At 46.7% G+C, this 26547-nt stretch overlaps 1 protein-coding gene and 1 long non-coding RNA gene across 3 annotated transcripts in view; one reads left to right on the top strand and one right to left on the bottom strand.

The window, feature by feature from the left end:
- Positions 1-1558: 1558 nt before the first annotated feature.
- Positions 1559-25513, bottom strand: LOC133261093 (5-hydroxytryptamine receptor 5B). 2 transcript variants are annotated; one of them, XR_009741025.1, is made up of 3 exons: positions 23686-25513; positions 6423-6917; positions 1559-5986 (listed from the first exon to the last, which is right to left on the bottom strand). XR_009741025.1 is itself a non-coding variant. In XM_061439661.1 (2 exons), the coding sequence occupies exons 1-2, from the start codon at positions 24472-24474 to the stop codon at positions 6585-6587; spliced, it is 1122 nt and encodes a 373-aa protein (XP_061295645.1). In that variant the 5' UTR covers positions 24475-25513; the 3' UTR covers positions 1559-6584. The 2 variants fall into 2 exon arrangements, 1 of the variants encoding a protein (XP_061295645.1); XM_061439661.1 differs by having other exon boundaries at positions 1559-6917.
- Positions 24365-26547, top strand: part of LOC133261107 (uncharacterized) — a 112951-nt gene continuing 110768 nt past the window's right edge. The window contains exon 1 of the long non-coding RNA XR_009741026.1: positions 24365-24447. This is a non-coding gene — a long non-coding RNA (uncharacterized LOC133261107). The remainder of the gene's footprint in view (positions 24448-26547) is intronic.

Genomic DNA, 26547 nt, shown 5'->3' with positions numbered 1-26547 from the left:
CTATGAGAAAAATCCCTGTTCACTCCTTCATTCAACCAACAAACATTTGAGGTTCTGCTCTGGGTCAGGCCCTGGGAATAGATCCAAGCAGGCAAAGGAACCTGTTTCCCTAGGGCTATACTCCTGTGGGGAAACACACATAAACAGGCAACGCACACACTGTGTCACATGCTGCTTCAATGTGCTGACTCAGCAAAGACGCGGATCAGGACTGGCCCGTACGGCGGTGATGGCTGCAATTTTATAATGAGTGGTCAGAGAATAAAACTTTACGTTCTTAACTGAAAACTGCATCGGTTTATGTTCTGAAGTTTTTACCAGAGGGCCAGGTGATTTGCTGCCTATTAGAGACACTACACTTTTATCCGTAGCATCAGTGATTCTCAGTGTTCACAGTCTCCTGTTTTCATCTAGGCTAGCAGTAGACATTGCCGTAGCATTCTGCTTTGCAAAGTGTCTCCTGTCCTTAATTGCCTTTCTTTCACTTTTTAGACACACTGATTGTCTCTGAATTCTATAAACTGTTTACTTTTACTTGCTTTCATTTTATTTTTGTCACATATAAGCCAGATACGTTTTTTATGGTTTAATGCTACCAGTACTATTTTTTGCATGATTTAAAATTACTCTCAAAGTTGATATTCTAGGTGTTGTCAGGTTAATTCAGGGCTTCCCTGGTGGCTCTGTTGGTAAAGAATCAGCCTGCATTGCAGGAGACCCAGGTTCAATACTTGGGTCAAGAAGATCCCCTGTAGAAGGGGAATGGCAACCCACTCCAGTATTCTTGACTACAGAATTCCATGGACAGATGAGCCTGGTGAGCTGTACAGTCAATGGGGTCTCAAAGAGTCAGACATGACTGAGCAACTAACACTTTCACTTTCACTTCAGGTTAATTCAGGTAAGAGAGAAAAAGTATTTTGCATTTTTCTAGATTTGTGTGCTTTTCTGTTTCAGAAGTTTGACTCACGAGTGTTTTCATTATGAAAATCCTATTTAGAAAAAATTGCTCTTAATTGTCTTCCCCTTCTTTAGGATATTTATGTTCTTAGCACTAAATAAATATTAATAAGCAAAACCTCACTATGAGTGAAGGAATGAGTCACATAGGTAGATACCCGTGTGAGGAGAGTTCCAGGCATAGAGAGGAGCAGGTATCAAGGTGTAGGTTGGAGCACACACAGCAGGTGAGTCTGGGGAGCAGGAAGGGGACCTGTGTGGGGAACCATGGGAGGGTTTTGACAAGATTTCAACAAAGACATCTCTGGTGGTATGCTGACTACAGACTACAGGGGAGGCAGGGGCAGAAGCAGGGAGCCCAGCTAAGCAATGACTGATAATCTACATGAAACACACCTGAGACAAAGTTTTAAGAGACAATGCATACCCTTTCCATACTAGTCTAATGTTTTTCCTGTTCTACTTAATTTTTGAAAAATGCTGACTACTGTATTGGATTCCATTCTTCACTCCCCAGAGCAGACACCCTTGTCACAGCACGCTGGCAGGTGGAATGTGCTTCCTCACCCCTTGAGTTTGGGCTCAGCCTGGTCTTGGGTTGTTAGCAGCCTTGACAGGAGCAAAGGTTTGAGAACATGCTGTGTATTGGACTTGCCCTCTTGTAGCCTCTCTGGAGAAGAACTTACCCTGCTGGCCAGAGGAGGTTCAGACACACATGGAGCAGACAGAGACCAACCTGCAGCTTGCAGCTGAGCCCAGAAGAGCCCAGCCTGAACCAGTGAAATCCCAGTGACTCACAGACACCTCAGCAGAGGAGGCTTGTTGCTATACACCACTAAGATTCTGCAGTGATTGTGTGCAGATGTTGAGAACATAAGTGACTGAGATGATCACCAACTGATTTCATGGCAACTTGACCTGGAGTTTAAAAGACACTCCTCTGTACCATCCAGCTTCAGTGCAGAGGGTGCAGGTCAGGGGCCAAAGAGAAGGCTTCTAGGGTGGTACCCCCACATGGAAGAGATGTTCACAGAGGACAGCAGTTGTGAACAGAATCCAGATTTCCCTCAGACATGCCTGAATAAACATGGGGGCCATGATAAATGGGAGAAAAATGGCATGCTTTATACAGGACAAAATTGATAAAATGAAACTGCCAGGTTAGCCACATCCACCCTACAGGCCTGGAACTTTATGGAACTGGATTTGGACATGAAGACCCTTCAGTGATAACTTAATCAGCAAATAAATCCTGACAAGATTAATTCCAGTTACAGCCTCCTGGCCTTGTCTCCCATGTCCTACAGGCAGACAGATTTGAGGCAGAACAGAGACTAGGCTTAAGGAAGTTCCTGCAATATTTACTGTAAATCTGATATTTTGTCAATAGATTTCTATTTCTGATATTCTGTATTAAATTACTTATGGATACATGGATATGTATGGCTGAGTCCCTTTGCTGTTTCAGTTCAGTTCAGTTCAGTCGCTCAGTTATGTCCGACTCTTTGCAACCCCATGAATTGCAGCACGCCAGGCCTCCCTGTCCATCACCAACTCCCAGAGTTCACTCAAACTCACGTCCATCGAGTCAGTGATGCCATCCAGCCATCTCATCCTCTGTCATCCCCTTCTCCTCCTGCCCTCAATCCCTCCCAGCATCAGAGTCTTTTCCAATGAGTCAGCTCTTCACATGGGTGGCCAAAGTACTGGAGTTTCAGCTTTAGCATCATTCCTTCCAAAGAACACCCAGGGCTGATCTCCTTTAGAATGGACTGGTTGGACCTCCTTGCACTCCAAGGGACTCTCAAGAGTCTTCTCCAACACCACAGTTCAGAAGCATCAATTCTTCGGCATTTAGCTTTCTTCACAGTCCAACTCTCACATCCATACATGACCACAGGAAAAACTATAGCCTTGACTAGACGAACCTTTGTTGGCAAAGTAATGTCTCTGTTTTCAATATGCTATCTAGGTTGGTCATAACTTTCCTTCCAAGGAGTGAGCGTCTTTTAATTTCATGGCTGCAGTCACCATCTGTAGTGATTTTGGAGCCCCCAAAAATAAATCTAACATTGTTTCCACTGTTTTCCCATCTATTTCCCATGAAGTGATGGGACCAGATGCCATGATCTTCGTTTTCTGAATGTTGAGCTTTAAGCCAACTTTTTCACTCTCCTCTTTCACTTTCATCAAGAGGCTTTTTAGTTCCTCTTCATTTTCTGTCATAAGAGTGGTGTCATCTGCATATCTGAGGTTATTGATATTTCTCCCAGCAATCTTGATTCCAGCTTGTACTTCTTCCAGCCCAGTGTTTCTCATGATGTACTCTGCATATAAGTTAAATAAACAGGGTGACAATATACAGCCTTGATGTACTCCTTTTCCTATTTAGAACCAGTCTGTTGTTCCATGTCCAGTTCTAACTGTTGCTTCCTGACCTGCATACAAATTTCTCAAGAGGCAGGTCAGGTGGTCTGGTATTCCCATCTCTTTCAGAATTTTCCACAGTTTATTGTGATCCACACAGTCAAAGGTTTTGGCATAGTCAAGAAAGCAGAAATAGATGTTTTTCTGGAACTCTTTTGCTTTTTCCATGATCCAGCGGATGTTGGCAATTTGATCTCTGGTTCCTCTGCCTTTTCTAAAACCAGCTTGAACATCTGGAAGTTCATGGTTCACGTATTGCTGAAGCCTGGCTTGGAGAATTTTGAGCATTACTTTACTACCGTGTGAGATGAGTGCAATTGTGCGGTAGTTTGAGCATTCTTTGGCATTGCCTTTCTTTGGGATTAGAATGAAAACTGACCTTTTCCAGTCCTGTGGCCACTGCTGAGTTTTCCAAATTTGCTGGCATATTGAGTGCAGCACTTTCACAACATCATCTTCCAGGATTCGAAATAGCTCAACTGGAATTCCATCACCTCCACTAGCTTTGTTCGTAGTCATGCTTTCTAAGGCCCACTTGACTTCACATTCCAGGATGTCTGGCTCTAGGTCAGTGATCACACCATCATGATTATCTTGGTTGTGAAGATCTTTTTGTACAGTTCTTCTGTGTATTCTTGCCACCTCTTCTTAATATCTTCTGCTTCTGTTAAGTCCATACCATTTCTGTCCTTTATCTTTGCCTGAAATGTTCCCTTGGTATCTCTAATTTTCTTGAAGAGATCTCTAGTCTTTCCCATTCTTTTGTTTTCCTCTATTTCTTTGCATTGATCGCTGAGGAAGGCTTTCTTATGTCTTCTTGCTATTCTTTGGAACTCTGCATTCAGATGCTTCTATCTTTCGTTTTCTCCTTTGCTTTTTGCTTGTTTACCTGACACTAAATCAAAACATTGATCATTTTTGAACTTTTTTTTATTAGGGTATAGCCATATACTCCAATACAAAATAAAAAGTTCAAAAATAAAAGGAATTACAAGTACATCCTTACATAAAGTTAATTATCAATTGATCTGTCTCAATAACCTCAGATATGCAGATGCTGCTGCTGCTAAGTCACTTCAGTCATGTCCGACTGTGTGTGACCCCATAGACATCAGCCCACCAGGTTCTCCTGCCCCTGGGATTCTCCAGGCAAGAGCACTGGAGTGGGTTGCCATTTCCTTCTCCAATGCATGAAAGTGAAGAAGTGAAAGTGAAGTCACTCAGTCGTGTCCGACTCTTAGCAACCCCATGGAGCCCACCAGGCTCCTCCATCCATGGGATTTTCCAGGCAAGAGTACTAGAGTGGGGTGCCATTGCCTTCTCCAAGACATGCAGATGACACCACCCTTATGGCAGAAAGTGAAGAGGCACTAAAAAGCCTCTTGATGAAAGTAAAAGAGGAGAGTGAAAAAGTTGGCTTACAGCTCAACATTCAGAACTAAGGTCATGGCATCTGGTCCCATCACTTCAGGGGAAATAGATGGGGAAACAGTGGAAACAGTAGCTGACTTTATCTTGGGGGACTCCAAAATCACTGTAGATGGTGACTGCAGCCATGAAATTAAAAGACACTCCTTGGAAGGAAAGTTATGGCCAACCTAGACAGCATATTAAAAAGCAGAGGCATTACTTTGTCAACAAAGGTCCATCTAGTCAAGGCTATGGTTTTTCCAGTAGTCATGTATGGATGTGAGAGTTGGACTATAAAGAAAGCTGAGCACCAAAGAATTGATGCTTTTGAACTGTGGTGTTGGAGAGGACTCTTGAGAGTCCCTTGGACTACAAGGAGATCCAACCAGTCCATCCTAAAGGAGATCAGTCCTGGGTGTTCATTGGAAGGATTGATGTTGAAGCTGAAAACTCCAATACTTTGGTCACCTGATGCAAAGAACTGACTCATTGATGCTGGGAAAGATTGAGGGCAGGAGGAGAAGGGGACGACAGAGGATGAGATGGTTGGATGGCATCACCAACTCAATGGACATGGGTTTGGGTAGACTCTGGGAGTTGGTGATGGATAGGGAGGTGTGGCGTGCTGCAGTTCCTGAGGTCACAAAGAGTCGGACACGTCTGAGCAACTGAACTGAACTGATCTGTCTCAGAAATTGAGCATTTTGTAATTATAGTGAGTAGTCAGGGAAGGCCTAAGTAAAGAAAAATTTCAAGTCTGAAAGGTCCAACAGAAGTTGCCATCAAATTAGTCAGCAAACAACTTGCTTTTAAGAAGTACTCAATGTAAATGATTCCCTCTGCCCGGGATGCTTCTATAATGATCTTACATTAAGTCAAGGCCCAGGTCAAATGAACACAATGATAAAGCATCCTATCCAATAGTGAGAGGAAGCCTAAAAATATCACTGCCCCCTCTTCCAAACCATACCTAGACTCTTCCTCTAAGGCCCCTTGCTGGAATCCAAGTAGAAAAGTACAAGTGGAACCACTACACCATGTGTGGGTCTCATGGTACAAAATGCAAGCCAACATTGAATGCAATCCAGTCAGATTTTGGTTGTGTTCTCTTCATTTTCCCATGTCAAGATTCAGGCAAACTTGAGTCCAGGTACTCGTTCTGCCACCAAACAGGTCACTGGGCCCTGTGCTGAGAATATGGTAATGAGATAAAGGAAGAGCAAATCAGCTTCAGATAAAGGACAGAGCAAATCTCAGTTGCTTCAGTCATGTCCATCTCTTTGAAACCCTATGAACTGTAGCTTGCCAGGCTCTTCTGTCCATGGGATTCTCCAGGCGAAAATGCCAGCATGGGTTATCATGCCTTCCTCCAGGGGATCTTCCCAATGCAGGGATTGAACCCATGTCTGTTACATTTCCTGCATTGGCAGGCAGCTTCTTTACCACTAGCCCCACCTGGGATGCCAGTCTTGTATGAATTCTGGCCAATTAGCAATAACTGCCGAATGCACTGTCCAGAAAGGATTCTTAGGCTGAGTTCCAGCTCAGTGGGAAGATATGCTGAGATCGATTAGCAATGTCTGCATCACTCGGTGAGAGGGCATAGCTGCACACTTGCCACCTACCTGCTGTCTTTCTGGAGGGCCTTTGGCATCGCTGCTCCTGTAGTCCAGGCCCAAGTGGTATGGTTCCCAAATGTCATTAATGCTCAGCGGTGCGACAGCTCTGGCCCAGGTCACAAATGAAGGGGAGAAATTCCAGTTCCCTCCCCTCTCCAAGCCCTGGGTTTATCTCTGCTTGGTGAAAAGGTTCTTGAAGGCATTGTTGTAGTTCTTGTTAAAAGCTGTGTAAATCAGGGGATTGAAGAAAGAGTTGGAGTAGCCAAGCCACAGGAACACACTTTTCCAGATGGGGGGCAGGCTGCAGGCACAGAGGGGGCCAATGAGCTCAGCCAGGAAGAAGGGGATCCAGCACAGCACGAACACGCCGATGAGGATGCCCACCATCACGGCTGCCCGCTTCTCCTTCTGTTCCCGCCACGAGGCTCCGCTCGTCTGGAAGGCCACTGTGGGGCGGCGGGCCGTGAACACCATCTCAGCCTCCTGAGGGGCCTCCTTTACCTGCGAACAGAGGAAATGCATAACTCAAAGATAAAATGCGTAACGCTGGGCAGTACAGTGACATACAATACACCCAACCTTGGCCAGCCCCCCCCCCCCAGCCCCATACAAGATGCACTGATGCCATCATCATCGCATGTGTGTGCTCAGTCGTGTAGTACTCTTTGTGACCCTACAGGCAGGACTGTAGGCCCCCAGGCTCCTCTGTTCATGGAATTTTCCAGGCAAGAATACTGGAGTGGGTTGCCATTTCTTCCCCCAGGGGATCTTCCTGACCCAGGGATCAAACAGGCATCTCCTGTGCCTCCTGCATTGCAGGTATATTCTTAACTCCTGAGCCATCAGGGAAGCCCAACTGATGCCATAATCCACCCCCAAAGATTAATGCTAGGTAAGAAAGTTCTTGAAACTGTAGGTTAAAATATGTCCTGAAGGTTCTTCAGAGACTGAGAGTGGTGGTGGTCCCCACAATGTCAGATATTAGAATAAGTAATTCTTTACCATCTGAGCCACCAGGGAATCCCAATCAAATAATAATATGATCTAAAAAGGGGGACAGGGGGAGGCACTTAAGAACACGTGCCTTGGTGTCAGACCCTGGCTTGAGCTCCAGCCCCACTGGCCAAGCCATTTCCTGTGTATGAAGCTAGGTGACCAGGCCCCCTCCCTGCCATAAGGCCATTGTGAATGAGCACTAGGAATGTGTGTGTGTGCCCAGAACAACCCCCTGCCACAGGCACTCACAACTCAGTACTCATGGAGGTGGGTGGGGCTGGGACCCGGACCCTGAATGGAACAGACCCAGGCCTGCCCCTCACAAAGCTCACAGCCAGAGAGGCAGGCCGCCTGTAAACATCAATATTGCAAGAAATTAAATGATTACTGTGTTAAGTGAATTAGGAGATGATTTTAAATTAGGAGATAATTTTGTATTGCCTAGCTTAAAATAAACAAAGTGTAAGAGACTTTGTGGTGATAATTAGCTGCCATTTAAGGAGCCTCTGGCTGCGCTCCACCCTCTCACCCCCGGCCTTTGGTCACTTCCTGTCTACCTCTTGAGTCTCAGCTTAAAGGCCACCAGCCTCAGAGCAGCCCTGTTGCCCCTTTAAACTCAATCACAGCTCTCTGTGATCTGGTACCACGTTCCCCTCCTTTGTAGCCATGTGTGTGATCATGGTGTTACACGTGGTGTCCCTCTGGCCCAAGCTGAACCACAGCAGGCTGGGTTTTCCTTGTATAGCACCTGCCTGGCAGCACCACCTGACACCCAGTCAGTGCCTAGGAAACAGTTGCCACGTTGACTGATCATTTCAACCACATGCTCCTCACCTGCATGTCTCTTCCTTTCCAGAATGCTGCCAGTCATGATGCTGGAGAAAACACAGAGGCAAGGGGCTCCCAGGCAAGGACTGCATCTGGTTTCTCTCCCAGACACAACTGGCAGCAGCCATCAGGAGAGCCACCCAACCTCGAGGCGCCAAGGGAAGAGACCGAGTTCCTCTCACCTGGAGCAGGATGGAGCTTAGAAGGCACCCAGGTGGTCTGAACTGTGCAAACCTGGGGCTCCTCACTCTAAGATCTACCCTCAAATTCTCCGTCTCTGCTACCTCCTCCCAACATTCATCTCTATTTATTTGGAAAATCACTAAGTCATCCTGAAACAGATCCTGGTGATATGAACAAAGTTGAGTCCTTTCTTTTCTGGGTGTAAACCCAGCCTCCTCCCACCTGCCACTCAGAGAGAGAGAAGGAAAAGGCAGGTGACTCCAGGAGAGACCAGCCAGCCCTTCACTCCTCCCCACCCCTCTGCCCCTTACAAAGCCCTGGCTCTGCAAACACGCACCCTGTGCAGATCAGCGGGCACCCCTTCTTTAATGAGCCATCCCAAGGTTTCTGGTGCCCCCGAGGCAAGTGGGAGCTGAAGCTCATCCCTCCCCTTTAGAAGAGGTGACACTGACCAGTTCTCACAGGATGAATGACCATCATCCACTAATGGAAGTCTGAGGGGGAAAACGTGACATCCTGAAATCACCTATGAGTATTAGCAGTCTATTGCGCGCAGGAAGCAATATCATCAGGGCATGAGGGGCAGTGGCAGGTGGTTTGCTTGTCTTCCTCCCATTCAGCTGATTAATGGGCACTTTTGAAAAGATTTCTCTGCCGACCTCAATGACCTCCCAAGCACTTGAATTCCTTCCTCGCTTAACACAATTCCAAATCCTTGTCATGCTACAAAAGAAACACATGGGGTCAATTCAGTTCAAAGGGATCCTGGGGGAAGAGAAACAGAAAAGGCAAATCCACTAATTAAATAGGTTTAGAGCACCTCAGCCTCCACCACTGCAGCATTCAGCAGAGTCCCCCTCTGCTCCACCTGAGCCTGCTGCACCCTGTGCAGAGGGACAGGACAGACATGGAATCTTTCCAGAACAGCCTCAAAGTCAACAAGTCAATGAGGTCAGACCCTGGTTTGCTAGAAGATTGACATGGCTTTTCTCATCTGAAGAAACAGAAAACCAAAAGACACAAAGAACAATTCCAGAAAAGCCACTGTAAAACAGACACTTGTAATGAATAACTCTGATTCGCCCTCATGCCTTTATCCAGCCCATCTTTGCATGAAATGTTCCTTTGGTATCTCTGATTTTCTTGAAGAGATCCCTAGTCTTTCCCATTCTGTTGTTTTCCTCTATTTCTTTGCATTGATCTCTGAAGAAGGCTTTCTTATCTCTTCTTGCTATTCTTTGCAACTCTGCATTCAGATGTTTATATCTTTCCTTTTCTCCTTTGCTTTTCACTTCTCTTCTTTTCACAGCTATTTGTAAGGCCTCCCCAGACAGCCATTTTGCTTTTTTGCATTTCTTTTCCATGGGGATGGTCTTGACCCCTGTCTCCTGTACAATGTCACGAACCTCATTCCATAGTCCATCAGGCACTCTATCTATCAGATCTAGGCCCTTAAATCTATTTCTCACTTCCACTGTATAATCATAAGGGATTTGATTTAGGTCATACCCAAATGGTCTAGTGGTTTTCCCTGCTTTCTTCAATTTAAGTCTGAATTTGGCAATAAGGAGTTCATGGTCTGAGCCACAGTCAGCTCCTGGTCTTGTTTTTGCTGACTGTATAGAGCCTCTCCATCTTTGGCTGCAAAGAATATAATCAATCTGATTTCGGTGTTTGACCATCTGGTGATGTCCGTGTGTAGAGTCTTCTCTTGTGTTGTTGGAAGAGGGTGTTTGTTATGACCAGTGCATTTTCTTGGCAAAACTCTATTAGTCTTTGCCCTGCTTCATTCCGTATTCCAAGGCCAAAATTGCCTGTTACTCCAGGTGTTTCTTGACTTCCTACTTTTGCATTCCAGTCCCCTATAATGAAAAGGACATCTTTTTTTGGTGTTAGTTCTAAAAGGTCTTGTAGGTCTTCATAGAACCGTTCAACTTCAGCTTCTTCAGCGTTACTGGTTGGGGCATAGACTTGGATTACTGTGATATTGAATGGTTTGCCTTGGAAACGAACAGAGATCATTGTGTTGTTTTTGAGATTGCATCCAAGTACTGCATTTCGGACTCTTTTGTTGACCATGATGGCCACTCCATTTCTTCTGAGGGATTCCTGCCTGCAGTAGTAGATATAATGGTCATCTGAGTTAAATTCACCCATTCCAGTCCATTTCAGTTCGCTGATTCCTAGAATGTCGACATTCACTCTAGCCATCTCTTGTTTGACCACTTCCAATTTGCCTTGATTCATGGACCTGACATTCCAGGTTCCTATGCAATATTGCTCTTTATAGCATCAGACCTTGCTTCTATCACCAGTCACATCCACAGCTGGGTATTCTTTTTGCTTTGGCTCTATCCCTTCATTCTTTCTGGAGTTATTTCTCCACTGATCTCCAGTAGCATATTGGGCCCCTACTGACCTGGGGAGTTTCTCTTTCAGTATCCTATCATTTTGCCTTTTCATACTGTTCATGGGGTTCTCAAGGCAGGAATACTGAAGTGGTTTGCCTTTCCCTTCTCTAGTGGACCACATTCTGTCAGATCTCTCCACCATGACCCGCCTGTCTTGGGTTGCCCAACGGGCATGGCTTAGTTTCATTGAGTTAGACAAGGCTGTGGTCCTAGTGTGATTAGATTGACCAGTTTTCTGTGAGTATGGTTTCAGTGTGTTTGGCCTCTGATGCCCTCTTGCAACACCTACCGTCTTACGACCCAGATAATCACGATGGTGGGATCACTGACCTAGAGCCAGACATCCTGGAATGTGAAGTCAAGTGGGCCTTAGAAAGCATGACTACGAACAAAGCTAGTGGAGGTGATGGAATTCCAGTTGAGCTATTCCGAATCCTGAAAGATGATGCTGTGAAAGTGCTGCACTCAATATGCCAGCAAATGTGGAAAACTCAGCAGTGGCCACAGGACTGGAAAAGGTCAGTTTTCATTCTAATCCCAAAGAAAGGCAATGCCAAAGAATGCTCAAACTACCACACAATTGCACTCATCTCTCATGCTAGTAAAGTAATGCTCAAAATTCTCCAAGCCAGGCTTCAGCAATACGTGAACCATGAACTTCCTGATGTTCAAGCTGGTTTTAGAAAAGGCAGAGGAACCAGAGATCAAATTGCCAACATCTGCTGGATCATGGAAAAAGCAAGAGAGTTCCAGAAAAACATCTATTTTTGCTTTCTTGACTGTGCCAAAGCCTTTGACTGTGTGGATCACAATAAACTGTGGAAAATTCTGAAAGAGATGGGAATACCAGACCATCTGACCTGCCTCTTGAGAAATTTGTATGCAGGTCAGGAAGCAATAGCTAGAACTGGACATGGAAAAACAGACTGGTTCCAAATAGGAAAAGGAGTTCGTCAAGGCTGTATACTGTCACCCTGTTTATTTAACTTATATGCAGAGTACATCATGAGAAATGCTGGACTGGAAGAAACACAAGCTGGAATCAAGATTGCTGGGAGAAATATCAATAACCTCAGATATGCAGATGACACCACCCTTATAGCAGAAAGTGAAGAGGAACTCAAAAGCCTCTTGATGAAGGTGAAAGTGGAGAGTGAAAAAGTTGGCTTAAAGCTCAACATTCAGAAAACGAAGATCATGGCATCCGGTCCCATCACTTCATGGGAAATAGATGGGGAAACAGTGGAAACAGTGTCAGACTTTATTTTTATGGGCTCCAAAATCACTACAGATGGTGACTGCAGCCATGAAATTAAAAGACACTTACTCCTTGGAAGGAAAGTTATGACCAACCTAGATAGCATATTCAAAAGCAGAGACATTACTTTGCCAACAAAGGTTCGTCTAGTCAAGGCTATGGTTTTTCCTGTGGTCAAGTATGGATGTGAGAGTTGGACTGTGAAGAAGGCTGAGCGCTGAAGAATTGATGCTTTTGAACTGTGGTGTTGGAGAAGACTCTTGAGAGTCCCTTGGACTGCAAGGAGATCCAACCAGTCCATTCTAAAGGAGATCAGCCCTGGGATTTCTTTGGAAGGAATGATGCTAAAGCTGAAACTCCAGTACTTTGGCCACCTCATGCGAAGAGTTGACTCATTGGAAAAGACTCTGATGCTGGGAGGGATTGGGGGCAAGAGGAGAAGGGGACGACAGAGGATGAGATGGCTGGATGGCATCACTGACTTGATGGATGTGAGTCTCAGTGAACTCCGGGAGTTTGTGATGGACAGGGAGGCCTGGCGTGCTGCAGTTCATGGGGTTGCAAAGAGGTGGACACGACTCAGCGACTGATCTGATCTGCCCTCATGCCAAACCTTCAGGCAATTATCTCCATTTGACAGCTGAGAAAACACAGAACCTATTTTTAGGATCACGTTTATGCTTGGGATGCCTTCAGAATGAATGACTCCGGCTTCCTGGGAAATGTCTAGGTGCTCTAGCAGTCAGCTCTGGGGCCAGCCCTGAGCTTCTCCATCTTTCCTCTTTGGTTGGATGTCTCCTTAGCCTCTTTGCCCTGACAATGCTCTCTAGCAGTTGAACACTCAGTCATGTCCAACTTTTTATGATCCTATGAACTGTAGCCATGACAGGCTCCTCTGTCCATGGAATTCTCCAGGCAAGAGTTCTGGAGTGGGTTGCCATTTCCTTCTCCAGGGCATCTTCCTGACCCAAGCATTCAACCCCAGATCTCCCGCAATGCAGGCACATTCTTTACTGTCTGAGCCACCAGGGAAGCCCTGACAATCCTCTCTACACCTATTATAAAACTGACCATTTCTGGCTTCAGAGGTCTCAGACTCCTAGAATCCACTAATCTGAAGGTAAAAATACTGACTGTTGAAGGCACACAACCAGTAGCACCTGCCACCTTCTGTCCTGCTGCAAAAGGACAGGTGCTTTGAGTACACAGAAGTGTGGAGATATCAGATGCTACGAGCAAGGTCACATGAGCAGGGTAAAGCAGAACCAAGGTGCCTGCCCATCTGTCCGGCTCCAGGCCTCTTTGGCTTCTCTCTGCCACTGTGAGACATGACCTAAAAGATGAGTTCACCTAAACGTTTCCATAGAATCTGAGGCTTTTCCATCTAAAATTAATTAAGGACCAAATCAGCCCGACAATATATGCTGACATTTATTAATCATCTACTGGGGCTTCCCTGGTGGCTCAGACAGTAAAGAATCTGCCTGCAATGCAGGAGACCTGGGTTCAGTCCCTGGGTCAGGAAGATCTGGAGAACGGAATGGCAACCCACTCCAGTATTCTTGCCTGGAGAATCCCATGGACAGAAAAGCCTGGCAGGTTACAGTCCCAGGCATCACGAAGAGTTGGACGTGACTGAGCAACTAACACTAGAGTAGACTAGTGCATATGGACTACGTACTGGAATTTTCCATGAAGTCCCAATTTCAAATATCCTGTCCCACTATTCTCATAAGCACTCTGATACCAAGGCATGGATTCTGAATCTTCATTCTGATTGTGAATATTGTGTCACAATCAACACTCCAGGAAGGCAGGGACATGAGTGTCCCATCCACTGAAGCGTTCCCGGCACCTAGTGTAATGTATGGTCTATAGTAAAATCTCAACAAACACTAAATAAATAGTTATTTGGGGGAGACAAGTCTCTTTAAGTCTCTTGTGTTTCTACACATTTGCCAGCAAAGGCACTGACAGCTCTTGTTTCTGACCAGCCTGTCAAGGATGTCTGTATAACAAACAGCCTTGGAAGAGTGAGAGAGTATCTCCCGGTAGAAAAGAAGACAGATTTACTTGCAACCCATTATTAAAGATTCAGGTTTCTGAAAAGCAAAGGGCAGGTTTATATATTGTTCAGTCCTGGACAATACAGACTTGAGTTCCCTAATCTGGGAGTTTCCCTACTATTTGTGATGCAAATCCAGCTGGCCCACTCCATGTCAGTCGCATGGGACTTGGAAGGGAAGCGAACAAACGCACACATGAAATTCATGCTGCCTGTGTAACACGAGTAAGAACGTCCTTTGACTCTGACCCAGAAGTCTCGTGTCTTTTGTCAGTATCCAGTAAACTAGGGTAGGCTGACTTGTCAGCTTGCCAGCAGGGAAAAATCTCAGACTTTCAGAATTCCTGACCGTCGTCTGCTACTTGGCCGTGTGGTTCCACACCCCACCTTACTCAGTTATAACAGTAGCCAGTCACTAAGGAATAAGGAAACCAAGGCTCAGAGCAAATTATTGATTAGACAGGATTCCAATCTGAGCTCCCATTTTTACATTTCCAGCGATGAAGGTCTTTATCTGTCATGTATGGTGGGCTTCCTGGAGGATGACAGTGAGACAATAATACATGGCAGGATCTCAGAAATGTCAACTTTATGTCCCCTTTAAGTAAAAGGAATGTCCCTTCCCTCCCCTCTAATTAAAAAAAAAAATCCAGCTGCTTCAGAAAACACCCACAGACATTTGTAAACCGCCAATGTTTGGGGAAACAGTGGAAGCAGTGTCAGACTTTACTTTTGGGGGCTCCAAAATCACTGCAGATGGTGACTGCAGCCATGAAATTAAAAGACGCTTACTCCTTGGAAGGAAAGTTATGACCAACCTGGATAGAATATTCAAAGGCAGAGACATTACTTTGCCAACAAAGGTCCGTCTAGTCAAGGCTATGGTTTTTCCAGTAGTCATGTATGGATGTGAGAGTTGGACTGTGAAGAAGGCTGAGCGCTGAAGAATTGATGCTTTTGAACTGTGGTGTTGGAGAAGACTCTTGAGAGTCCCTTGGACTGCAAGGAGATCCAACCAGTCCATTCTGAAGGAGATCAGCCCTGGGATTTCTTTGGAAGGAATGATGCTAAAGCTGAAACTCCAGTACTTTGGCCACCTCATGCGAAGAGTTGACTCATTGGAAAAGACTGATGCTGGGAGGGATTGAGGGCAGGACGAGAAGAGGATGACAGAGGATGAGATGGCTGGATGGCATCACTGACTGGATGGACGTGAGTCTGAGTGAACTCCGGGAGATGGTGATGGACAGGGAGGCCTGGCGTGCTGCGATTCATGGGGTCTCAAAGAGTCGGACACAACTGAGCGACGGAACTGAACTGAACTGAACTGAATGTTGTCAGATAAATACCCTGAGAAGAACTAGAAAAAGAAAAACGGCTCCTAATCACTTCTGAAACCAACTGGTCGGGGTGGTGACACACAGGTCAGGCATCCTGTACAGCAAGGCTCTTCATGAGGCTGGGGGTGGGGACACACTCCCTGGTGACTAATCAAGCCCTGAGACCTCTGGGAGAGGACAGAGGACATTGAGTGGCATCCAGTCTTGGCTGAACGCAATCCGGATTGTAACTGGAATTCCCCATTTCTATCCAGAACTCAAAGGGTCAGGAGATGGAGTACCCAGGGCACCATTCTCTCTGCCCATGCTGTACAGAGACAACCAAGCTCCAAGTTGTACTTCTCAAAGGCACCTTGAAGAGAAAACTAACCAAAATAGCCCTTCAAAGTAAACAGAAGCTGTCTAAAACTTGTCTAACAAACTACAACAGGAAGTTTTCTCAGCAGCTTCCCTTGTGCAAAAGAAACCAGAAAATAAAGACGTTTCCTTGTTAAAAAAAAAAAAAAAAACAGAGTAATAAAAGCAGAGCACTGCTGGGCTTGAAAAAAAATTACCTTTCCCTTGAGTGTAATTATATACACCACAAAGAACCGTTATGCTAAACTCGGGTATGATCATAACATAAAAGACAATCGCTACTATTATTATATTTGGAAAATATGAATTTGGTGGTGGGGGGTGCTTAATTACACTGGGATGGCTAAGGACTCACTGGTGTTAGTACTGAGAAAGGGAAACTGTAATCAAGTGTGTTACTTAAAATTACACCACATTTGTTTCAGTTCTAATATCATCTGATCTAGTCATCCTCTTTTACGGGTGGAGGACAATGGAAAGTCCTCTGTTAAAGTTCTATCTTGAAGTCCCCAAACTCCCAGGCCAAAGAGTCTTGGCATAGAAGGAGGGTATAATGGAGAGTGGGAAAGTTTTGCCTTTTGCACAGGCATCCTCCAGCCTCAGTGTCCTGACATGGCTGCATAGGGGGCCATGGCTCCCCTGACAAACACTGCCATGCTGTGGAGAGTCCCAGTTCCTACTGCACTGTGGGTTCCATTCTTCTGAAGAGTGGGAGGGAGGCAAGACTGAGGATCACCCTCCAAATGGGCTTCAGGCAGTGCCGTAGGCACACTGGGCAAGCAGGCGCCTACAAGCCTTTCTGAGCAGCAAGTCCAAAGCTTTCTTTAATTTTCAAGGAATTCTGTGACCCATGAAAGGGTTAATAACCATGGAATTTGAATCTCATTCTTCTACCGAGAAACTCAATCTTCTCCAAGAACTACACGGATTTAAGAAGTAGCTTGTTGCAAGGTCACTGGGGAAGACACCTGATCCCTGCACCATCCCCCTTGTCTACATCCCGCTTCATCTCCCCTGCACTTTCCCCAACAATCCAACCAGGGAAAAGAGAAATAGAAGCAGAGATAAAGAGGCAGAATGAGTGTAATGATGGAAGAGAACAAGGAAGAAGTTTATAGCGAGGGGAAAGCCAGGGATATTTCTAAAAAGTCTAGAGAAAATGCTCCTTTGTCCACGCAAGTAGTTCTGGAAACTCTCAGACAATTAGATATCAGTCTTAAAAGAATCAAATGATAAGCCAGATGTATTGTTACCATACAATTTGATGAACAAACTTCACTTTTCTAAAGTTAAAATAACCTTACAATTTGATGAATAAAATTTACTTTTCTAAGGTTAAAATAGTCTTGCATGCTGGCATAGGACTCGTTTGAGTCACATTTCTTTTAATAGATGGCATCAGAATGAGGGTGGTGATTTTCCACCATCCTCTTCCCAGAGCTTAGCTCTGACTGAACTCTGGTCCCACACGTGGCTAGGTCCACAAGACCAACAGCCCCTTAGTCTTTGGGGTGGAACAAATGACGAGTAAACATTGAAGATGTGACAAAAACATCAAGTGTTCTGTATAGTTTTTAGGTAACTTAGGGCTTATATGCTGTATGCTTACAACACAAATCTAATCTGAAGGATTAGTTTGGACAGGCAAATATTTTGTAATATGACATTATGTAAAACTCAGGTCCAAGTCGTCACAAACCCGATAGTTCAATATTACGCATTTATTTTGACTTTTACAGGTTACAAAGTGTTTTTCCAAATATTGTCCATCTTTCAAGACCACTGTACTCTGGACAGAACACCTGTAAGACATTACTGTAGACTTCCCTGGTGATCCAGTGGTTAAGAATCTGACTGCTAAAGCAGGGGACACAAGTTCAATCCCTGGTCCAGGAAGATCCTACATGCTGCGGGACAACTAAGCCTGTGCGTCACAGTTGCTGAGCCCAAGCTCTGGAGTCTGCAAGTCACAACTACTGAAGCCTGTGTGCCCAAGAGCCTGTGATCCACAACAAGAAAAGCCACTTCAGTAAGACCGCACACCGCAACTAGAGAGTAGCTCCCGCTTGCCACAACCAGAGAAAGACCTCGTGCAGCAATGAAGACCTAGCACAGATGAAAAAATAAAATAATTTAAGACTTTATTACATTTATAATTCTGTAATTGTAGTTTACTAACATGAATCCCCGGAAAGCAGAGACCACTTCTATGAAACCTCAGAGGCTACCATGTTGCCTGGTACACAGGCCAGTACAAGTCAAATAACCTTGAATACCATCTGCGTGGCCTTTTGTGGTGATTTTAAAATACATTCACAGGTTCATTCACTCATGTCCCAAAAGTGGAGCCTAATTCGCCTTCTCTTGAGGGTGGGGTGGAGTTAGTGACTCACTTCTAATGAATAGATTTTAAGGGAAGTGATGGAATGTAGCTTCTGAGACAGATCATAAAAGGCATTGCCGTTTTCCCCTTGCCTCACTCTCAGACTAGGGGAAGCCAGCTACCATGTTGGGGATGACACTCAAGCAGCCCTTTAGAGACCTCCCACTGACAGCCGTGTGAGCCACAGCTATAACCACAAAAGGCCTTGGACCAGACCACCCAGCTAAGCTGTTCCCAATGCCAGACCCACAGAAACTGAGTTCATACATGTTTGTTGTTTTAAGACACTAAAGATAGGGGTAATTGTTAAGAAATAAATAACTAATCCGCCTATAATGGTGAGTAACAGCAGTAAGAGGTACAAAATAATAATTTATTATTTATAACTTATAAGTTAAGTTAGTATAACTTATAAGAAAAATTGCAAAAAATAGTAATGAAAATAGTACAGTGGCCATCATTTAGGGTTTACTATTTTAGTTACTCCATATACACTGTTATCTCATCTACCCTTCATAAGAATGTTAAGAGGCAGATAGCAATATTTCTATTTTACCTACAGGGAAATGCAGATGGAGTTGAACTCACTTGGCTAGAGAGTTAATAAGTGGCACAAAAAGAATTGAAATCCAGGTCTCCTTGTTTCCAAATCCCAGGTTCTTAACCAATGTGCACGCTGTCTCCCAGCACATGTTTATTGATTGAGTGAATGAAAGAAGGTATCAACCAAGGCTGCATTATAACCTTCTTGAGCCTGAGGCATCTGTGCCTCTGTGGGCCATTCTTCCATTAAAAAATATTAAAAATTATATTTTATGATCATATTATTATAAAGACTAATATAATCAAGGCTGAACTCATTATTACATATTCATTACTGTTATATTCACTTTCCCTCTAAAAGAAATTAAACAATTTCCATGGGCCCCTAAAAGTCTGGCGGCTCTCGGTGGTATACCCACTATGCCTAATAAATAAGCATGCCCTGGTATCAGGCACAGCTATCAGACAAACAATTAAAACGAACAAAATGTTTGATGTTGCATTTTAAAAATCAAACAATCTCTATTGACTTTGCTTTTTTCCTTTTCTAAGCAGTAAAGAGTATAGGATAGTAGGAAAGAATTATAACCCATGGGGGATGCATTAGGGACCGCAGAATATGCTACATCATGGTGTCCCATCTATGAGATGGGAAAAAGGATGCAGGTGGGAATTAACCCTCACTCCTGAGAGAAGTGGGTGGTGCCTCTGTATTCACTTGTGTTCAACTCTCCTACAAAGGTGTTCACAGTTTTGAGATCCTGCTTCCTATGGATGGGCTTCTGCAATGGCTCAGGAGGTATAGAATCCACCTGCCAATGCAGGAGACACAGGTTGGATCCCAGTGTCAGGAAGATCACCTGGAGAAGGAAATAGAGACCCACTCCAGTATTCTTGCCTGGAAAACCCTATGAACAGAGGAGCCTGGTAGGCTACAGCCCATGGGGTTGCAAGGAGATGACACAATGAGTAACCTCAGAGCTATCTGAGAACCTGTCTTCCAGGATGAAGCTCTCAGAAAGTCTGCCAAAGAAAACAGAATTCTCAACTTTTAGGTTGTATTTTTTTTTTCAGTTGACATTCCCATGACCCACCTGGACTGGGATATGATTGTCTCACCCCCATGAAGTTCTAGATGCTTGTGACAGTGCTCAGAAATTAAATTCCTGGAGAAAGCACATCATAATGAAAAAGGGATGAAAAGAACAGTGATTTTATTGATAGATCCAGGACAGACTTTAGCTTCTCCACCCAGTAACAGTGAGGTCATGGATGAACTCACTTTATGGCACCTGAATTGGATCATCTGAACTGTGGTGCTGGAGAAGACTCTGGAGAGTCACTTGGACTACAAAGAAATCAAACCAGTCCATCCTAAAGGAAATCAATTCTGAATATTCACTGGAAGGACTGGTGCTGAAGCTGAAGCTCCAATACTTTGGCCACCTGATGTGAAGAGCCAACTCATTGGAAAAGATCCTGATGCTGGGAAAGATTGAGGGCAGGAGGAGAAGGGGATGACAGATCATCCTCTGTCACGGTTGGATGGCATCACAAACTCAATGGACATGAGTTTGAGCAAGCTCTGAGAGATAGTGAAGGACAGGGAAGCCTGGCATGCTATAGTCCATGGAGTCACAAAGAGTAGTACATGACTTAAAGACTGAACAACAACAAAAATGAGAGCTATGAGGCAAAGATGGTTAATGCTCACCAAAGAGCCATAGGTTCCCCTAGCCTTCACAGCCAGCATCTGGCCAATGGACTGTGAACAGAAGGGACTCTTCTGGGTAAGGCAGGTAGAAGCTGCTGTATTTCCAGGTCTCACTTCCTCTTCCACAGCAACCTCAGAAACCACATGTTCAAGACAGCATAACTTAAAGATGACAAGGGGCCTGGATCCACAAGCCTGGAGAAGAGCAGAGAGCAGGGGGAGGGCCACCGGACCCACACTGAACTTTGAGTGAGACTGGGTTAAACCATTAGTCTGGGGATTCTGTTACTCAACGTATCTTAGCTTATCCTGACAAACAGACACTGTATGGCCAATGTGTCTGGAGTCTGAGGATTAAATAAGAGGAAGAAGGTAAATGGTCACTGTGCCTGCAAGAGGGAACTCACTCAGTGAGCATTTCTTTCCATGTCTACTTTCAAAACTTGAGGCATGATTGCAGATCCCTCCCTGATCCTATTTTAGTGTGGGGAACCTAGTCACAGCATCCTGAAAAAGGTGAAGGGAGTGCACAACCTCATGACCAGAGGCCTTCTGCCTTCCTAAGTGCTCCCATCACCCACAGAAAGCAATAAAGACATTTTGCAGGACCTAAATTCAGCTCTACTCATTTCCCCTGGAATGCAGAGAAAAACAGGTTATACAGAGTGAAATGAGTCAGGAAGAGAAAAACAAATATCACATGTTAATGCATATATATGGAATCTAGAAAATGGTCCTAATGAACCTATTTGCAGGGCAAGAATAGCAACACAGATGTAGAGGATGGTCTTATGGACACAGGGGTGGAAGGAGAGGGTGGGATAAACTGAGAGAGTGGCACTGACATATATGCACTAGCATGTGTGAAACAGAGAGCTAGTGAGAAGCTGCTGTATAACACACGGAGCCCAGACGCGCCTCTGTGATGACCTAGAAGGGTGGGATGACCTAGAGGGGTGCAAAGGAGGCTCAAGAGAGAGGGGAAGTATATATACTTATGGCTGATTCATGTTGTTGTACAGCAGAAACCAACACATCATAAACCAACTATCCTCCAATTAAATTGTTTTATAAAGCAGGTGGGGGAAGGCACAGACAGAGTATTTCTGGCACATTAGAATTAATGTATTTCTGGCAGGTTAAAATTTCTGTTTGGGTGTGGTCAACAAGCTTGCAACTGCTGACTCTGCAACATTACCCAGGAGTTTGAGTGATGGCTTGCTGGAGCCTAAAGAAGCAGGATATTCTGGAACCCATCTCATCTACAACCTCAGCATCATATGATTCAAGACTCTTAGCCATGACTTAGACCAATGTTGTGTCTTAGAGGAGAAAGCTTGCAGCCCAAAATGTGAAAGAAGCTCATTGCTGGCAGGTGGCTAAATCACCAGGCTGCCCTGCCTCCCAGAGAACTTTCCCCCTACAAGTGACCATCCTGATTGTCCAGGTCCCCCATCATCCAGGCACATCTGCTTTGTTATCAACTGCTTGAACAGGGTCTGTCAAAAATGAATACTAAACTCAGGCATGGCAAGCCTTTCTGGCATCCATTTCACCATGATTTCTCTGGGTGCACCCTGGATCGATGTAGCTAGTAAAAGTCTGCCCTGCCTTGGCAATCAGATAGAAAAAGGATAATCACCCCAGGCATTTCCAAGGGACCTTTCAAAGGATATCATTAATTCTGAATAAAGCTCTCCCGTAACAACACTTTCCAATTATAGACTTGACATTCCCCGTTTTATCCGACAAAACTCCTCTGCCATTTCATGAAGGGTGTCGGGGGCGGGAGATGCCTGCTTTTAAAAATACACACATTTGAATAACCTAAGCATCTGAGTTAACTTACAAAATTAAAACAAAGCTAACAAGAAAAAAACTTACCCTCTTTCTTTCCCTCCTCATGTCCCCTTCCCCTGGTCCATACGTTGTATTAGGAAAGAGGCAATAATTCCTAAGCCCACACTCACCCAAAAGAAAAGTTCGAGGCTTCCAGGGTGAGGAGGGAGTTAGGATCTATTAGGGTCTTGCAAAAAGGCAGAGGGGCTTCCCAGGTGGCTCAGCGGTAAAGAATCTACCGCTGTGCAAGTTCGATCCCTGGGTTGGGAGGATACCCAGGAGGAGGAAAAGGCAGTCCACTCCAGTATTCTTGCCTGGAGAACCCCATGGACAGAGGAGCCTGGCCGGCTAGAGTCCATAGGGTCTCAAGAGTCTGACAGGAATTACAGACTAAAGAAAAAAAAAAGCAGAAAGCCCCCATTCTACAGACAGTGGAGAGAAGTTCTGCCAAATGCAGGTTCCTTCCTCTCATTCATTCATTCGTTTCCGGCACCCATTGTAGATTGCCCGGCAACGCCCTGGCCCTGAAGGTCCCCTCGCTCCAGGCAGCACTGCGACCCCTCCACCCCCGTTTGCCAGGCACTGTGCCAAGTGTCTGCATTCTTTATCTCACGTAAGCCAAGAGCCCCATTACGTCTAAAGAGGAGGAAACAACGCCCACAGAGATTAAGTAACTGCCCCAATGTCCTGTCACTGAAGGATACCACTGAGGTTGAGACAGTGAAAGAAAAGTGATACTTGGATTCATTTTTATCCTCCCTTTCCCCTTGGCAGGAAGCTGGCCAATAGAGTGAATAGTCTCGGGACTGCAGGGGTGAATGAGGGTGCAGTGGAGACAAAAATACGGGGCGAACGGTCACAGAAGGTTCAACGGCAGGACGAATTTCCAACCTCCTGCGGTAACGCTTGGTCTAGCCGCGGCTAGGAAACTGGCGACTGAGGACTCCCACGGATACAATAGCTCCAGAAGAAAAGCAACGGAGGGCACAGGGGATCCGTCGCGAGCTCAACGCTACCGAGCAACACTGCTCCTGCCGCCCCTCTCAGCCGCGTGGTGCCGCGGTGCCCGCTCCAGCTCCAGTCCTAGTGGGTAGGTGCTGGAACTCCTTCCCCCGCCCTGCCCCTCCCCGCGCACCATCTACTCATGAACCCTTCGTGTGCACGCCAGGCGCGAGTGCTGAGCTCCCCCGCGTGCGCTGCAGCAGAGCAGATGGCAAACTCAGGGTGCGCTCCGAGTGGCCAACCTGAAAAGCTTCCGCCAAGTGTGCAAACTTGCACCTCCAGCTCTCCCTTTCGCCAGGCTCCCTCAGCGACCCCTTTCCCAAATCCCCATTCCCCAACCCGCGCCTCACCTGCACGGTGGAGGGCAAGGGCAGCACAGCCCTGCAGCGGCGACCGAAGCGAAACTTGGCCGCCTTATATATCTTCCAATAGACAAACAGCACCACGCCAAGCGGCAGGTAGAAGGCGCCGCAGGTGGAGAAGACGGCGTAGGAGGGTTCCTGGCTCACCTGGCAGCGCTGGAGTCGGGCGTCGTACGCCTCGCCCCAGCCGAAGAGCAGTGGTGCGAGGGCGATGAGAGCGGAGAGCGCCCAGGTGAGCGCGATCATTAGCATCGAGGCGCGGCGGCGGGTGCGCAGCGTGTACTGCAGGTGGCGCGTGATAGTCCAGTAGCGGTCCAGGGCGATGGCCGCCACGTTCCAAATGCTGGCGGTGCAGCACATCACGTCGAAGGAGATCCACACGTGGCATAGACTCCGGCCCAGCAGCCACCGTCGCCCCGCCGACAGCTCGCTCACCAGGCTCAGGGGCATTACCAGCGCTGCCACTAGCACGTCCGACACGGCCGTCGAGGCCACCAAGTTATGCGGCACACGGTGAAAGGCGCGGACCCGCAGGATGGTGACCAGAACAAGCAGGTTCCACAGGAACGTGGCGGCTATCAGCAGCACCAGCAGCGTCACTACCAGTACCGAGAAGACGGAGAAAGGCGGTTCTCGACCCGGCGGGGCCGCACCACCTGGGGTCGATCCGATGACCCCGCTAGGGTTTGGGCTTCTGCTGAAGGCTTCGGGTCCCAGGCGAAGGGCGACGCCGGTGGAGGCCACAGAGAGGTTAGCTGCTTCCATAGCGCGCGGCATCCCGGCTCCCCTGCGGGGACGCAAGCGCGCCCTGGGCTCGGGGTGGACGCGGCGAGTGAGGGCGTGGAAGGGGGCCTTGCGTGATGGGGAGGGCAGAGAGGAGTCCAGTTCGCCCTACTCTGGTCCCTTATTGGGCCGCAGCTCCCCACCCCTCTGGCGCCTCGCCTTTGAGTCCTCCTGGGTCTCTTTTCCAGTGGAGAAAAAAGTGGGCCCTCTCAGGAGTCCAACTCCTCCACCTTAGTCCCTGAGCCATTCCCTCCTGCCTTGCCTCGCTGTTCCCAGGGGAGCGGGCTGTCATAGGGCTGGGAATCCGAGGGTATGGCGAGTGTCCGCGCGCAGAGTGGGTTTGGAGAGTGGCCAGCGACTCCGAGCCCGGCGGGCCCTGAGCAGAGCTGCACCCGGGATGGGCGTGGGCGGCGTGGTCTGGAGAACCAGCCGACTGGAGCAGGGCCTTCAGGCTGTCCCGTGGGTCTCCCTCTCTCCTCTGCGCCGAGAGAACCCTAACGCGAGACTCCCCGAAGGTTCACAATCGCCTAGGAATTCCGCAGCCGGACCCCTGGGACTCGCCTGAGGTACAGTTTGACCTCTAGAAACAGAGGGATCCGCCCTCTACGGGACAGAGAAGTTCTGCTTTCTTCGATCTCCATCCTAAGTATCTGTGAATAGGAGACTCGGGTGTTAGGTAGGTCAAGGAGGAAGCGCCTCGACCCGGCTCCATCCTGCCTGCGGCTTCCCTTACTATACTTCTGCCCCTCTGAGGATTCGTGCTGCCTTGAGAAGTTCTCTCTCTGGTTCTACAGAGAAAGAACTCGGCTTCTAAGCTTTTTGGCCGAGGCCCTGATAAGGGCGTGTCCACCACCTCCTCTCTGTCTCTAACCCAACCTTACTCGCTTTCCACCCCGCCCTCCCTTAGCAGTTGCCCAAGTTCCTGATCCTAGCGCACGTCTTCCAGTTCTTCATATCCAGGGTGAAGATGGAGTTATATTTTTTTGACCCCTGGACAAAGGTGGAAACCAATGAGAAATGAAATTCCCCTAACCCGCCCGCCGCCCCGTTTTCAGTCTCCTACATTTTAAAAAATAATTCAATCATAATGCAATCAACTTAAAGCTGCCTTACAGCCTGTTCCTGGGAGTAGAATAGAAATGTAAAGAACACAGAGCCCAAACTGTCCCATCTCTTGTCAGAGTAGCTTGGTTTCTTATTAACCGTCAGCCACTGGTTTCTTATTAACACCTAGCCTCAGGCTGAGCAGGGTCCACAGAAGGGGCTCTCTGTGGAAAAATGCCCTAAGCTGCAGTGGGTGATGGGGGCTCTTCCCTGGTCCTCTGGGCATCCCACCCCCTGGCATCTGGAGAAATCTTTGGGGATCAAGGACAGCAAGAATGTCCTTGCTCTCCCTTCCTTATTCATTCAAAGACTGGGGACGTTTGCTCTGCATCCTGTGTGGGACTGTTCTTGGTGACACACACAGACTCAATCCAGGCAAAGGAGTCAGAGTAAAAATACTTGGACTTTCAGGCATAATGATCAAGTGGTTGATAACAAGTATCGGAAATTGATGAACTGTTCAGGGATCACAGAGGGGTGATGCTGTGGTGGGAGAAGCCTTTGCTGCTGCTGCTGCTGCTGCTAAGTCGCTTCAGTCGTGTCCGACTCTGTGCAACCCCATAGATGGCAGCCCACCAGGCCCCGCCGTCCCTGAGATTCGCCAGGCAAGAACACTGGAGTGGGTCGCCATTTCCTTTTCCAATGCATGAAAGTGAAAAGGGAAAGTGAAGTCTCTCAGTGGTGTCCGACTCTTCTCGACCCCATGGACTGCAGCCTATCAGGCTCCTCCGTCCGTGGGATTTTCCAGGCAAGAGTTCTGGAGTGGGTTGCCATTGCCTTCTCCTGGGAGAAGTCCTTAGGCTTAGTGAATTGTTAGGAAGGCATTTCAGTGTTGCACAGAGATAAATGGAGGATGGGACCTGGCCAGAGTGTGAGTAGCTGTGTGAGTAGTGTGAGTGTGAGTAGTAGTGTGAGTAGTCAAGCCACCAGGAGATGGACAAGCAGGTGTAAATGCTGAGGAGC

The sequence above is a fragment of the Bos javanicus genome, chromosome 2, assembly GCF_032452875.1.
Source record: "Bos javanicus breed banteng chromosome 2, ARS-OSU_banteng_1.0, whole genome shotgun sequence".
In the NCBI taxonomy this organism is placed as follows: domain Eukaryota; kingdom Metazoa; phylum Chordata; class Mammalia; order Artiodactyla; family Bovidae; genus Bos; species Bos javanicus.
This window is presented reverse-complemented; position numbering and strand designations above follow the sequence as displayed.

What these genes read in the sequence shown, in the direction of transcription:
- LOC133261093 (XM_061439661.1), bottom strand. Translation starts at nt 24,474, where the DNA reads ATGCCGCGCGCTATGGAAGCAGCTAACCTCTCTGTGGCCTCCACCGGC. An exon ending in CCTTGCCCTCCACCGTGCAG is followed by an intron (nt 6,918 to 23,685) that starts GTGAGGCGCGGG and finishes CTCTGTTCGCAG; the next exon opens with GTAAAGGAGGCCCCTCAGGA.